The sequence below is a fragment of the Lipotes vexillifer genome, unplaced genomic scaffold (genome assembly GCF_000442215.2).
Source record: "Lipotes vexillifer unplaced genomic scaffold, Lipotes_vexillifer_v1.1 scaffold732, whole genome shotgun sequence".
NCBI classification, from domain to species: domain Eukaryota; kingdom Metazoa; phylum Chordata; class Mammalia; order Artiodactyla; family Lipotidae; genus Lipotes; species Lipotes vexillifer.
In genome coordinates, this window is record NW_006792596.1 from 1,739,666 (window position 1) to 1,756,010 (window position 16,345).

Genomic DNA, 16,345 nt, shown 5'->3' on the forward strand with positions numbered 1-16,345 from the left:
CCGGAGCCCGTGCTCCGCAACGGGAGAGGCCACAACAGTGAGAGGCCCGCGTACCGCAAAAAATAAATAAATAAATAAAATATATGTACATTAAAAAAAAAAGTATCACCTGGAGGCTCCTTAAAAACCCAGCCCGTTGGGTCTTCCCTGGTGGTTGAGAATCTGCCTGCTAATGCAGGGGACACGGGTCTGGGAGGATCCCACATGCCGCGGAGCAACTAGGCCCGTGAGCCACAACTGCTGAGCCTGCGCTCTAGAGCCCGTGCTCTGCAACAAGAGGCCGCGATAGTGAGAGGCCCGCACACCGCGATGAAGAGTGGCCCCCGCTTGCCACAACTAGAGAAAGCCCTCGCACAGAATTGAAGACCCAACACAGCAAAAATAAATGGATTAATTAATAAAGTCCTACCCCCAACATCGTAAAAAAACAAAACAAAAAACAAAACAAAACCCAGCCCGCTGGGCCCCACCCCAGAGTTTGAATCAGTACAGTTGGGGTAGAGCCCAAAAGCTGCACTTCTAATAAGTTCCCAGATAATGTTGATGTTGCTATTAAGGGGACCACACTTTGAAGTCCCCTTAACTAGTCCAACCCCCTTATTAGCAGATGAGGAGGGTATGGCTGGGAAAGTTAAACCCAAGTATATTCATTCATAGTCCGATGGTTTTCAGTTAAAAAAGCAACTTTTGGGCTTCCCTGGTGGCGCAGTGGTTGGGAGTCCGCCTGCCAATGCAGGGGACACGGGTTCATGCCCCGGTCCCGGAGGATCCCGCGTGCCGCGGAGCGGCTGGGCCCGTGAGCCATGGCCGCTGAACCTGCGCGTCCGGAGCCTGTGCTCCGCAACGGGAGAGGCTGCAGCAGTGAGACGCCCGCGTACCGCAAAAAAAAAAAAAAAAAAATTGTTTTGGCTCTAGGCCAATAGTTCCCAAACTTTTAATAAAAGTCACTTAGGGAACCAGTTAAAATCTGGCTCCAGTAACTCAACACACCTAGAACGGTGGGTCTTAACTCTGGCTGCGCATTGGAGTCACAGACTCTGAAGTAATTTATCTGGGCATCAGGGTTCTTAAAAGCTTCCCAGATGATTCCAATGGGTAGTAAATTTGAGAAGCACTGGGCTGGAGGAAGGTCAGATACCTTCACTAGCCTAGGCATCCCAGGTGATTTGGCTGTAGCTGCAGGCTGGTCCGGACTTTGCAGGCGAAGACTTCCTTGGTCTTGCTTCCTGCTTTAGGAAACATAAAACGACAATAGTGTTAGTTTGGGATTTGAAGAGTGAATAGCAGAAGCAGGCGATAGAGATGGAAATGGTTAGACCAAAGCAAATGTAGGCAGTCTTGGTGTGTGATTTTTTTTGTGTGAATACCAATATTTATTTTTGGAACATTTATTCTTTTTTTATTAAGATATAATTAACCTATAACATTATATTGATTTCAAATGTACAACATAATGGTTTGATATTTGTATACATTATGAAATGATCATCAAAATATGCCAGGTTAACATCCATCACCACACACAGTTACAAATTTTTTTTTCTTGTGATGAGAACTTTTAAGATCTACTCTCTTAGCAACTTTCAAATGTGTAAAACAGTATTATTAACTAGAGTTACCATGCTGTCCATTACATCCCCAGGGCTTACTTATTTTGTAACTGGAAGTTTGTACCTTTTGACCACTGCTGGTGTGTGACTGTGATCCTTTCAGCTCCCTTACTCACTTTCTTTGGCTCCCTGTAGCTTCCTGGACAGAGTCAGAAAGAAGCTTACTGCCTGGTTTTGGTGTTTGGGAGAAAAGAATAATTAGAATCAGAATTCTGAAGTGTCTTTTCTAGCTCCAAGCCTGGTTGTGTGACCTGAGCAGTCAATGTCATCTCCCTGAGCCCAATTGTATATTCCTCTTTAATATAGGTATAGTAATATCTGCCATCTTACCTTAGAAGGGTTCTGTGAGAACCAAATTTCAAAGCCCTTGTAAACTATAAAACACTATAAAAGTGAAAGCTATTACTATATTAACCAGTGACACTTAAATGGAAGCTTAAGGTGAAAGAAATATCTCTTCACTAAATTATACCTGGGAATTCTCTTGGAACTTGTATCTAATTAGTCCTTGCTTCTAGGTGCACATGTTCAGATCCCAAATCTAGAACACCTGGGTGTGATAGTGTGAGTATTTTAAGAAGATTCTTAGATAACAGGAGCGTAGACAGACTTACTAAGATGTCTAAGTGAGAAGAACGCCACCAAAGTTTTATGTAATAAAATGCCAAACAAAAATTTTAAGTCTTGTATTATAGCTTAAAAGGTAGATGAGAATTTATGGGGTAGTGATGCAATATGAGCATTTAATGCTATACAGGTGTTTATATTTTTGAAGTTTCTTATTAGAAGAAAACCTAGAAATACTCGGATAAAATACTTTGAGACTATCAACATCCCTTCAGCATCATGAACTTCACATTGACAGCCTCTTACGTCTTCTGCATAAGAGCCTATAAAGCCATTACTTATAATTACACATTTTTCTAGGGAGAAATTTTCCTAGACAAATTTATCATTCATGTTTAGAAATTCAAATATGTGGTAGCTATGAGGTGATGTAAAATTGAGAGCAGAGTGCCCTCTGGTGGTATCATGCATAACTGAAATGTATCATACTTGGTCTTTAACCACAGAATTATTAAACTACAGTTCTACAGTTTCTTAAAAGTCAGACTTTCACCTTAACCATAAAGAATTTTTACACCTCCAAAGGCCCACTGTACAATGGACTATATTAGAACATGAGTTTTAATTGTGTTATATTATTTAGGTTATCTTTTACAGAAGCCCTAAAGAAAATTCTAGTTGGGACAGTGTTCCATTAAGAAATACTTTTTAGGGACTTCCCTGGTGGTCCAGTGCATAAGACTCTCCGCTCCCAATGCAGGGGGTATGGGTTCGATCCCTGGTCGGGGAAGTAGATCCTGTATGCATCCTGCAACTAAGAGTCCTCATGCCGCAACTAAGACCCGGTGCAGTCTAAATAAATATTTTTTTTAAAAACGAAATAATTTTTAATTAAAAAGCAGCACTGTAGGTTAACATGGCACCTCCAAATGGAATGTCTTCAATAATCTGACCTTGGCCCAGAGGTTTTTTTAAATTGCCTATTTGTTTTGGTTTGGTTTTGCGTGGGGTTAGGGGTTGCGTTGGAACATTTAGACATGGTGCTGGGATTTGGATGGGACTTGCTGAATCTTCTCTGGCAGGTTTTGGGAATAACCAGCTGGGATGATCCAGTGTGATCCTAGGTAAAGACAGAATATTGGGCCAAATGACATTCTAGGGTCTCTTCCAACCACTTTGTTCTATGTTAAATTTTCCCTGGCAATCTCATCTGTCTCCCCATTAATGCTGTGCAGTATTAACAAATAAAACAAAAATACAAACCCAAGGAAATAGAGTAAGCTCTGGCACATCTCCAGAATGTTTCTACTGCAGCTGCTCACACTTCAGCCCCTCCTTTGTAGTCTTCAAATTTTTCTACCATGAGAAAGTTTTTTATGGTCAATAATTAGATTTTATTATTATTGTTTTGAATGGACTGCTCTGGATGAGTGACAGAAGCAGTTTAACACAGGACTGGCAAACTAATATCTGGACTAGCTAATGAAAATTATTCATACAGAATTAATTTCATGAAGAAATGAGAGAATTTGAAGAGCCGATGTGGAGATAACTGTAATGGCATGACGATCTAAATGAAAGAAGTGATTATAAATAGAACTTGAAATATCTGACAGAAATATCTGAGGCCACACTCCTACAGGAAATTGTGGAAACCAGTAAGAAAGGACCACATGTCAATAAATACATGTATTTGAACTAACTTAAATGTAAATATCGTTTGAGTCTTAAGTTTGAAATTGTCTTTCTCTATACTCAGATTTTGCAGTATTGCTGCTGCCATCATCTTTAGGTGTCAGTCCAGTTTTCCTGACAAAAGAGCAAAATGAACCATGTCATTAGAGCGTAAGCAAAAATCCCAAGGTCGGAGTTGGTACTTTAAAGAACTTTTACAAACTGGAACAGGCAGATAGCTCCAGATGCTAGGCAGCTCAGAAATTAACTAGAAATTGAGGTCCTTGACCTTGAGAAAAACAATTCACACCTTCAAGAAACTTTGATTAATTTTAGAAACAAAGTATACATACATATGTCCTAAAGTCAAGAAACTTTTAAAGTGGAAATACTGGTCTAAGAAACATGCCTGATATGCAGACTCAGAAACATTTATCACTTTCCAGGATACCTAAGACCACTTCGGAAAGTGTGTGTGTTTGTGTGTGTGTGTGTATGTGTGTGTGTGTGAGAGAAAGAGAGAATGAGAAAGAGAGAAAGAAGGATTAGAAAGAGTAATATATGATGATTTCTACATTGAAGATGACAGAAATTATATTTGGATTTTATTTTTAAAAATCTATACATAATATATTGAAAAAAGACCAGAAGAAAATTAATAATGAATGTTAATGGTTATTTATAGGTGATGGGATTACATGTGTTTAAAAGGTTGTCCATATTTGAAATTAATAAAATTTAATTAATAAAACTAAATTTAAACTTAGAATTAATAAAATGCAGGTGATAGGATGATGTACCATTTAAATTTTCTTTCAAGGTTCTCCATATTCTCTACAGTAAAGTACAGCACTATTTTTACAACAAAAAGCTACTCTTTTAAATAGCAATTATCAATGAAAGTAAACATGGTTGAAATGTTTATGTGATAAGCTTCTCATGAGCATTCACGATCGAGCCCTTCACATCACCCACTCACTGTTGCACAAGAAAGTGATTATACTTCACACTACTGAACTGTACACTTTAAAACTGGCTAACATGGTAAATGATGTTATATGTTGTTGTTGTTGTTGTTTTCATAGTAGACCACAAGGAAAAAAAAAATGAATCATCCAGGTATAGAGCAGAAATGAAAATCGGTATAATTGTGGGAATGGCCAATTTACAGAACTCAGCGGTTTTATCAGGTTGGTTGTATAGAATACCAAGGCTGCATACAAAGTTTGGTAAATCTACATTCACAGTTTAGATATTTGGTACTGGTGCCACCTGGCCTCGATTGTTCTTTTCAAATACTTGAAAATTCTTAGGGAAAAAATTGTAGGAAAATTCTAAAATGGTTTCTCCAAAAGGGTTTGAACACTTTTGTTTCGGGCTACTCTTCCCGACCCCAAGAAGTATGTATCCTGATTCACAAGCCTGCACAGTCCGTGCCGGCTGACGCAGAATGATTCCCAGTGATGACAGGACACACCTTTCCTTCTTCATTCAGACGGAATTTACTCACCATCTGTACTGTAATAAGTAAGTTTTATACTTATAATCACTGCTATCTGATATGTTAAAACTATTTAATTTACGCTCATATTGGTAATAAATACTGCCCAAGTAGTCTTTTACCCATTCATTTAATTTAGCCATCAACGAATCACGAAAAATCTCCAAACCTCATCATAAATGCCAACGTTATATGTTTTATTTTTAATCAAGTAATTTCTTTAAACCTCAAAATATCCATAATTGACAGAATAAGACATTAGGCATGAGATGAGAATATAAAACCCACCGTCTGCAGAAAGGCAAACAGTACTTTTAGTCCATCAGGATGACTGTACATGAGTGAAATGCCACTCCGACCATCTAACTCCTTTTTTGTCCTTTAAAAACATACAGTTCAAGTGTTTTTTATTTTCACTTGTAAACAACATGAGCCAAAATGGACAATGAGGTCATCTAAATACTACACAGGATAATTTTAAAGCACTAGATAAAACACCATATTAAAGACATATAGAAATCAGTGTTCACTTTGGTCTCTATTATGGTTAAAGTTGTTAATACCAAGAAGCAACACACACTAATTAAAGCCAGCTGGTGGTGGGTGCCAGTGGTTGGTAGCTGTAATTCAGGAGGTAGTCAACACCATCATTTTCAAGCTGGTAACTCTCACACACGTGAAGCCACAGATGTATTAAATGTCCTAATAGTTTCTCACAGTACAGCACTTTACCATAACTTTGCAGCTTTGCTCCAAGTAGACAATTTAACAACGATTCAGAGGTCAACCTCTCACTCTAACTGAACAACTATGACACAGATCACACAACCACCACATCTGAAAGAGGCTGCTGACAGCAATGTAAGACAGAATTCGATGCTTTTAACAAGTTGTTCTTCCCTAAAACAAACAAACCTCATTAAGACAGCTGGAAAATTAAAGTCCGTGCAGCTGCACTTGTACATACTTCCCCAAATTTTATAACCAAAGGGGAAATACACATATATATTTTATGATAAACATTTCTTAGAGAAAACAGATAAATTAATTTAAATTAACTTTTTAAGACTTAATGAGATCTCCCATGTCCTGTATAATTCATCTTACAGTGAATGTTACAAAGTCTATTAACACTTATGGGCTTCTATTCACAAACTAAATACAACTAGCAGTAACTTGGGGCCACATTGGTGCAAAATAAAACTGGGCCAGAACAGGAAAAAAATACCGGCAATAAAAACACCCTATATTTATTTGTAGATGGACCAGCGCTAATAACATGATGTTTCTTGATCTTTTCTCTACATTGCACGCCAAACTTCCAAGGTATAAGCAGGTAAAAATCTTTCTAAATCTTTCAGTTGTAAAAATACATCCAAAGGCTTCTAGTAAAGACTAGAAATGCAAGTATAAAACTGTTTCTACTATAATCTGCCATGTAGCAATGAATAGCTCACAGGGCTAAGAGACCGGTAGTGCATCTTTCTAAGGAATTACATTTGTGTTGACATGGGGGGTGAGGTCAAGGGGCAACTAATTCACTGACCTCCGGCCCAACCCATTAGCAACTCCTGTAAACTGATGCTTTACACAGACCCTACCCCTCAGTAGCTAGAAATGGCATTGCACGTCCACTCTATGTTCACTCCTTGGCAGCCAGTGCTAGTTAATTATGTGCCTGGGCAATAATGCTGCAGTACACTTGGCCTCAGGGCAGCACAGACACAAATGAAGGAGATTGGCATCTTTCTTTGATAATTTTTGCCCAGCTCAAAAACACTCATACAACCAACCTCTCTTCCCAACCTCTTCCTGCAACCGACTGACCTGTGGGCAAAGTAGCTATTTCCAAGATTGCTTGTGTGTTCTGTTTTGCTTCAGTGGAAGAGTCCCTATAAGTCTTTAAACAAAATACATGATAACTTGAAGGAAATGCTCGGAGACTTTGCTAACTAGATGAGATGCTTCATTATTCACAAGTGTTTGTCAGAAACATGCAGTTGTGAACTGCTATCTATACTATAGAAAACAAGGTCTGTACCAGAGCATTATCAGCCATTGTAAGGCTGGAGCAGCATAGAGGTGTGCTATGCATCAACTATGAGGTAGCCTTTTGCTGTAAACAGAATAATATTTCACCCATGTAAATGGACACTGTGCTTACGTCAGTGATATTCACATATGCAAGGAGTTGAGGGAGTCTCCTTTAGAGTACTTTTCACATGAAATAAAAATAGGAGAACCGATATCTGATATTCAGAAATTTTGATCTATGTCAAACTCAGAGGTAGTTATTACTAACATCAGTACATAATACTTACATAAAGGTCTAAGTTATTTGGTTTGTTTTGAGTAAGCAGGACTGTAGACTATTCTGTAAAGAAACAAAAATATTATATGGTATGTTCCCTGAGCAAAGTTCTTTGTCCTGAGTGTGTTATGTAATAGTGATAATATTCTTATATAAAAAATAAACCCCAACTTTTAATCATAAGATAGGTTTGGTATGTGCTTAGTTCAGTCTGGTGAGATGCTGAAAAATGATTTCAAGTTGCACCCATAAGGTCCATAGTTATAACATGTTTCTTTCTGTGTGTCTTTTTTAAAACCATGAACTCAGCTCTGAACTTTTTATATGTAAACAGGGAATGTCCAATTCTCAAGTCCATAATTTCCTATTTCTAATAAGGTCAAGGAACTTTGGTTTGAATTTTCAAAGTGACTTATGTTTTGCATTTTTACTGTTAACCTGCTTATTATACCTGCTAAAAATTAAGCAATGCCACTTTGATTTGTCTACATAATTTAAATACGCTTACGATCCTCACATAAGGCAAGGAAGTACTTCTCTATAGCTATTTATCACATTCAATATCGTCAAAGGTAAGCTTTGCATCACAGCACACTGATATTTCAGTATGTCCCATGGAGATTCTCACAAACACTGTCAACTCAAGCTGAGTTGGGAAGGGCTGGTGGCCCAGCCCGAGGCTCGCTCTCCTTCTGCGTGGCTTGCTTGCTGAAACGGCAGCAACTGTACAACAAGCCTCCCTCGGCAGGACAAGTCGGGGAAGGAGCAGAAACTGTTCAGCAGAACGTGTCTCATTTGAATCATGCTATTTTCTGGTTTTGATTATCTGAGCTTACACCAACAGGCTCATACACAACTATATTTATTGCCAATGTTAAGCATTACCACTAATTGGTACCTTCTTGGAAATGTTTCCAAAATTGATCCGTAACATCTAGAACCAGGATGACACCAGAATGAATGTTTTTCATGACTGAAACCCGAAGGGACCAATACTATGACTGGCCCCCAGCCAGTTTACTACTGTAACTGAGGACCAACCTGAGAAGCACCTCTGTCCCCATCACTGAATGTTCATCCTGAATCTCCCACATAGGTCCCTTCAGTAGCAGTCATGAGGGAATTCCCCTAAGACGAACTGTATTGTATAAAATACTCCTAGCTCTCTGGTAGGAGAGGTCTGGGAACCTCCTACCCCAGGCTCATCACTCTAGTCGACCACCATCAAACACGGAGCTTTTTAATATTATTCAAGGTCATATGTAATTGGGCAATTGTGAGCATCCACTTAAATGTTCATTCTCAACCCTGGCATTTTACTCACATCTGTGCTGTTTTGTTTGTTTGTTTCAGAAATAAGTTAGGTAACTCTCCAGGGGGAATAAAAACAGCCACCAAAAACATACACCAAACAACTGGAGTTTTCCTCCAAGGTCTTCAGTAGTAAACAAGGAGGCCTCCACTCGAAGTGATGGTTAGAAGGACTGACTTGGTCAAGGGAAGCTGCTGTTGCCACAGTCCCTCAAAAACCTCACAACAGGTAAAAGATCATAACGAGTATCAAAATACCATTGAAAACAATCAAGTCACTACCTTTATACATTGCCCTCCCCTTCATTTCTCTGAATAGGCATCTAATTTACAATCAAAACATATGAATTAAAAACACTGAAATATCGGCACAGAAATTACACATTCATTGTCTTTTCTGGAGCTATGTATCCCAGATTCAAAAAAGCTTATGGCAGTCAGAGGCATATGGAGTTAAGGTACTGCCTTCAAAGGGGGTGGGGTGGGGGACACACTCTACAGATATCAAGAAAAAGAGGCAATCCCAAATTCGGGAGAACTGATGTCTTAAAAACCTTTAGTACCATAGGATTGGCAGCGCTGAGATCTGAAGTATCCTTTGGTTCACATAAAAGGTAACAGTCATGTTTTGTTTTGTTTTTTTTTCCTAATGTAATATAAAGGGAATGGTATTTCAAGAAAAAAACTCCAAGGGTTATTTTCAAAACCATCTAAAATGCTTTACCTGGGTTTTCAATTCTTGGGGATGTCCAATTCTGCGAGGGAGGCTGTGTGCTGACATCTCTATACACACATATATAAAGACAAACCCTCTTTATATATATGTCTACATTCTATAGAAAATCCTCCTACACACACACACAGGCTCAGGCTCTCTCCCTCTCACACATGCACATACAGATACACAGAGCATCTCATCCTCTGAGTCACATGACACATGACACCCTGCTCAAAGGTAATTTGCTTAGAGTGATTTGTCTGTTTAAAAAAAATTCACAGTTCCTCAACAGTAGTTAAAAATCCCAGGTCAGCTGCTGTTTGTGAAATACTGTTCCCCTGTATTTGCATGAGGTAGACTTCCCAACCGGGGAGAGAAAACGATACGTTAAGAAAAAGGGTTATGTCTTTTTCCGTTTTTGAACGGAAGGCCCCTTTTTGCTTTGATCTTCTGGTGCTGCAGATGACTTTGTGGAGGAAGCTTCTGCAGGTGACGTGCCTGGCCACTCTGAGACCTCGGACCTCGCCTCCTGAGGAAACAGTGGTGACGGATAGCCGTGCCCGCCCCCCACCTCTCGAGGGAACGCGGTGCATGGCTGGGGCTCTGCTTCCTGTCTTCCCTGAGAACCGGCGGGCGGCTGCACCACAGTTTTGTGAGGGCAGTTCGCCACCATGTGCGTGATGCTCTGACAGCAATGGCACTTCTTTGGCTGAGGAGGTAGACTACATTCCTTAGCATGATGATCAAGGCCACCACAGTTGTAGCATCTGCAACAAGAAAAATGAAAAGATCTTGAGAAGGAGCATGTCTCACAAAATAGGTCAGAAGTCGAAAATATACTAAAATACGCAGACCGTCAAAGATATCAACTTATTTTAATATGCCTTCTTAACAACAAACGTGTTGTATTAAACACAAAAGTCAATGAAAAACGAGAGTCCGAAAGCATGAAAGACTAATCACTTCCATATGTAAATGACTGCTTTACATTTGTTAGGTTATTGTAAAGGAAATTTAGTCCACTAGAGGGCAGCCACGTTCAACAAAAAACAACCAGCTAGCTTGGAAAAGGAAGTTAAAAAACACAGCTGTTGACTAAAATGCAACACCAACTCAACCAGCAACTGGGAAAATTATAGACCAAATTAAGTATTATGAGTTTAACATTTCTTTGGGTGTTAATTATTTGGCTGTGGAAACCTGTTGAACTGGAAGAATTCTTTCCCATCGCACAAATTAGTGCAGTGAAATTTGATAAATAAGTAAGTCAGACATCTATGGGTATTTGGGGAATTACCAAGTAATATTAGAACAAGATAGAAAGTGTCTGAATCAGAAGAATGCTGTAAAAGAAAGCTTCTTAGATCAGATTAATATAGACTAATCTAAGCTTCTTAGATCAGATTAATAAAGGTTGATGCTAGTTCATGGGTGGGAAAAACTTTCTTTTCTTTCTGTAAGAAGTTAGTTTTCCTTCAGGGTAAATTCTTCTAAGTTGAAATAAATATAAATCCATCTTTAATTAATACCTGAATGCACACTGGGGGCACAGCTTGTACTATATGTTTAAAATTGTGACAGCTTCTAAAAGCTGAGAAATTATTTGGAAGCTACATTGCTCAATTTCAGTCACATTTTCTTTCTTCTAAAATTTTATATTAAAAACAATAAAACACCATCAACTGGAGAGAATAAAATTTTATATTTATGAAGGTTTTTAACCTATTTGTTGAGTACAAAATTTGCTTACTGATTTGTCTCCAAATGAAATGTTTTAAGGGCTTTGTTTTAAATTTATTTTCCAAATACATTTATGACTCCATAATTCTCATTATGAAATTTACACAATAGGTCACATTTTTAAAAAATGATAGCAAAACAGGTGGTAACTGTGAGAATCAGCTTAAGATGATAATGACAAAATAGTTAATTATAATTAATTAGATTTGTGTGTGTGCGCGTGCGCGCGTGCGCGCGTGCGTGCGTGTGTGTGTGTGTGTGAGAGAGACTAGCAAGCTTAATAACTCATATTACCATATACTTCTAAGACAAACTACTATTAACCTACTGGAAAGTATATGTAGGATACTTATGGTTATGTATTTTATCTTCTGAGATAAGTTATAGAGTCAATTTTTTTTTACTTGGCAAAAACTAAGATAACGAACAGCCTGCTTCTCCAGTTATCAATATTACCTTGCAAATTTTAGAATAATGGATTCACAAGATGGGCTTTTATTCTTTGCAGTAATTAACAAGTATTTATGTCAGGAAAAAAGAAAGCATCATATTTTCAAAAGTTAATGGGAAAAACTAAGAAATCACTTTTTATGATTAATTATTTATTGTGTAATTACATACCTTAATAAGTTAATGAAACTGTTACAATGCAGATTCAATGTTTTTTTTGCCACGTGTTCTAAGAGATAATTCAAAATTAAAGAATAAAAATTACTGACTAATGCTTGAAATTCAGGTCCCCAAAATACACTCAAAAATGGCATCTTTGGGCTTCCCTGGTGCAGTGGTTGAGAGTCCGCCGGCCGATGCAGGGGACATGGGTTCGTGCCCCGGTCCGGGAAGATCCCACATGCCACGGAGCGGCTGGGCCCGTGAGCCATGGCCGCTGAGCCTGCGCGTCCGGAGCCTGTGCTCCGCAAACAGGAGAGGCCACAACAGGGAGAGGCCCGCGTACAGCAAAAAAAAAAAAAAAAAAAAAAAAAAAAAAAAAAAAAAAAAAAAAAAAAAAAAAAAAAAAAAAAAAAAAAAAAAAAAAAAAAAAAAAAAAAAAAAAAAAAAAAAAAAAAAAAAGGGCATCTTTGAGAAGTATAAGCATATTACTTATAATAATGTTTTTCCACATAGTTCTCTTCTATAATGGAAAAGTGAATTCTTAAAACTAAATTTGCCCATCTATAAAACAGCTTCTTTTGAATTAAATTCACTTCCTTGAGGATAACATCCACTCAGGAGCTCATTTTTGAAGAGAGAGAAAATAGGTTAAAGGATTGAGTAATAGAGCCGCTCTCCCACGGACACATCAATTTCATCAGTCACTGTGGTATGTGCACTGCTACCCAATTCAGAGAACCATTTGCCCACTCATTTACCAAGGGGCTGACGTCAGAATTCCATTTTTTCAAATGGGGTCTTCCATCATATTCTGTATGTGTATTTACCATTACATCTGGGTTTTAAAAGTTACTTTTAAGGATACTACGGAATTTTGGCTTCCTTGCATTTTGATCTGCATAGTTAATTCACTCCCTTAGCTTTTCAGATTTATGCTATCATTAGGCCAGACTGCCTTCCACACTGAAAAGATCTGCATTCAGTATATTTGTGCTTTGCCTTAAAGGGAAGGAATGATATGTATTCTTCTCTTTTATTTAAACATTCAATGCCAATCACGCTTACTAGAAGTGCAGGTCACACCCCATTATGAAACTCCTTCCTTCCCAAGGGACCGACAGGAAAATGGAACAGCTCACAAATAATATCACACCACATTCTCCATACAAAGCTCTGAACGGTACTAGGCTCCTTTGTTCACTCTCCACACCTCTCCAAATCAGCTTGCATTTGTTAATTTGCAAGAATTTTATGTTGTGACACGAGCATTAAAACAGGTCCCAGAAGTGATCAAATAAAATGAGAGGTGACACTACATAAAGAGAGAAAGTCAGCTTTGCTTATCTAAAAGTGTAACAGAAAAAAAATATAACGTAGGCGCTTCTAAGTATTTTAAAGTGTTAACTTAATAAGAATATATATGGAAACTTAGATCCACATTCTGGGGGGTTAGAGGGAGGCATTAAGGATAAGGATACAGTGATCTATAAACTTCTAAAGAGGAAGGGAATGCTGAAAGAACAGTAAGTAAAGCAGTGTCAGTGAGAGAGAACAGAGTGGGAAAAGTGCAAGCGATGGGGCAGGAAGGAGGGATGAATATAGAAAGGAGTATAATAAGATCCCTGGAAAAGAGAGATGAGAGAAAGGATCAGTAAAATTTCAAATGGGAGGCCAGAGGGGTAAAGAAAAGTCACAGATCGGAAAGAGTTTCAGAAACTAATCTGGAGAAACGATAACCAACTCTTTGAAGAGATTACCATTGTTAACTCCGATACAGTCCAACTAAAATCCAGAAATGATACTAATGACATTCATCAAGGCTACAGTTTTCGATTTTACTCTGTCTGAACACTTGTTATCTAATTCAATTGTGTGTCATTCAGCCCAAGACCTGGGAGGGCTGGATCCCAGTCTGAACGTGGGAGGTAGGGGGATGGGCAGAAATGCCATCACAGACCCCAGGAGAGCAGGAGAGCAAAGGATCCAGAGTGGCAGAAGCAATATGCTCACCCTGTACCTCCTGAGGGTAAGAGACAGATTCTTAGGCCAACCTTCCAGAAGCCCTCATTTTATTCTGAAAGCTTCCAAACAATCTAAATTCACAACTGGGTATATAGCTTATTCACTCCATAGGATCTGCCCCAAAATACCAAGAGGAGAGTTGGAAAATGTTGATGAACCACAGAGCTACAAACAGTTAACAGTGCACACATTTTCTGACCTCTATCAAAGCAACCTATTCTTTATGCAAATTTGTTTCTTTTATTATTCTTATATCCAAACACCTAAGACTATAAGCCAATTAAACAATAAAAACATTTTAATAATGTCAACTTTTATATATTTTTCCTAAGTACAATGGTAAAAATATTGAGTTTTCAAAAATATTGGTTAGTAGTGTTTATTAAACACTACTATGTGTTTAATATAGTAGTGTTTATTAAAAAGGGTTTATGTTTATTAGAAAGGGTTCTTGTGGAACAAATACATATTTAACACCAGAAAAAATTTTTTAACACCAGAAAATCTTTCATGTGTATCTTTTGAAATACAAAAGCTAGTATCCCCCCTCAATTACCTTAACTCATGCTAAAAATAAAATAATCTATCCACAGCAGGGCTGAACACACTGTTAACAGAATTAAAATGATAATAATAGGAATAATACTGAGGTTCAATTTATTGAGTTTACCATATTCCAGACATTGTGCAAAAGGTTTTGTTTTTAATTTAATTTATTTTATTTTATTTATTTTTATTTTTTGGCTGCGTTGGGTCTTTGTTGTGGCACGTGGGATCTTCGTTGAGGTGTGCGGGTTTTCTCTCTCTTGTTGAGGCACGCGAGCTCTGTAGTTGTGTGGTGCGTGGGCTTAGTTGCCCCATGGCATGTGGGATCTTAGTTCCCTGACCCAGGGATCGTCCGCTGCATTGGAAGGAGGGTTCTTTAGCACTGGACCACCAGGGAAGTCCCTAAAGGTTTTTAATATGTAATATAAAATTGACTCCTCCCCCAAATCCTATGAAGTAGGTACTAAATATCAACGTTGTGTTGATGAGAAAATTAAGACTCAAGAGAGTACACAGAGAAGGAAATTTGAATTGAAAATAATAAATTTCACTTGCACTTGCATTATATAAAAACATTATACCCAATGATACTGATGTAAATTTTATTATGTAAAAGTCCAAAAACATATAAGGGTCCTGAATTTAAAACACCAACAAACACACAGATTTGAAGCAGATTTTTCTTGAGACTTGGGTTACTATTCTGTCACTATGGTGTGGGGAAGTAAGCTTCTCTCTTTGAGCTGTTCCATCTAAAGGCTGTAACTACTAGTCCAGGTCAGACTTTTCACTGCCAAAGCCCAGTAATTTTCCCCTACCCCTCTTGTACTTTCTATGTTGAAAGTTTTTGTCTAAAAAATAAATAAAAAAATAAATAAATAAATAAATCAGTAAATAATTTTTCCACTTTCCTTAATCATATGTTTAAGACCGTAAATTGGAACTTCAGGTTGATATGCTATAATCAGAGCTATTAAACTGACTCGATGAAATTCCAGCCAAAATAAAGAAAATAAATTCCAGTCATTGTGGTTATTAGCCCATGAAGCCACACTGTGATGTGAACAATTTATTGAGGACTTGAAATAAATACTGCAGTGAGATTCTATTGGCTGGAGCAAATGTAAATTGCTCTTGGAGGGAAATTTGACAGCAGATTTCAAAATATTAATATGCATACTCTCTGAGCCAGCAACTCTAACGCTAGGAATTTGCCCTACAGGAAGATTCATTGATAAGCATAATGATTTGGGTACTAAAATATTAACTACAGTATTGTCCATATTGGTAAAAAATAGAAAAATTAAATGGTAATAATACCACCAACAATAATAAATACTTATAGTCAAAACCAGGTAGTCTGGCTACAGAGTTTTTGCTCTTTACCATTGAGCTACAAATGTGTGAAAATGAAAAAGGAAATTAAAGCCCACATAAATTGAGAAACACTCTATAGATATTGAAAGGAATGAAGTAAAAGAATATTTTTTTACATGAGGTAGGTCTGGGGCTTCCCTGGTGGTGCAGCAGTTGAGAGTCCGCCTGCAGATGCAGGGGACACGAGTTCGTGCCCCGGTCCGGGAAGATCCCCCATGCCGTGGAGCGGCTGGGCCCGTGAGCCATGGCCGCTGAACCTGCGCGTTCGGAACCTGTGCTCCGCAACGGGAGAGGCCACAACAGTGAGAGGCCCGCGTACCGCAGGAAAAAAAAAAAAAAAAAAAAAAAAAGGAAAA

The 16,345-nt window shown here is 38.1% G+C and overlaps 1 protein-coding gene across 3 annotated transcripts in view; it reads right to left on the reverse strand.

The window, feature by feature from the left end:
* Positions 1–9,921: 9,921 nt before the first annotated feature.
* The window catches only part of LIN28B (lin-28 RNA binding posttranscriptional regulator B), a 116,015-nt gene continuing 109,591 nt past the window's right edge, over positions 9,922–16,345 (reverse strand). For 2 of the 3 annotated variants that reach the window (XM_007465772.1, XM_007465771.1), the window contains one exon: positions 9,922–10,459. In XM_007465772.1, coding sequence (XP_007465834.1) covers positions 10,093–10,459 — 367 coding nt within the window. In that variant the 3' untranslated portion in view covers positions 9,922–10,092. The remainder of the gene's footprint in view (positions 10,460–16,345) is intronic. The other variant, XM_007465773.1, reaches the window with a different exon arrangement.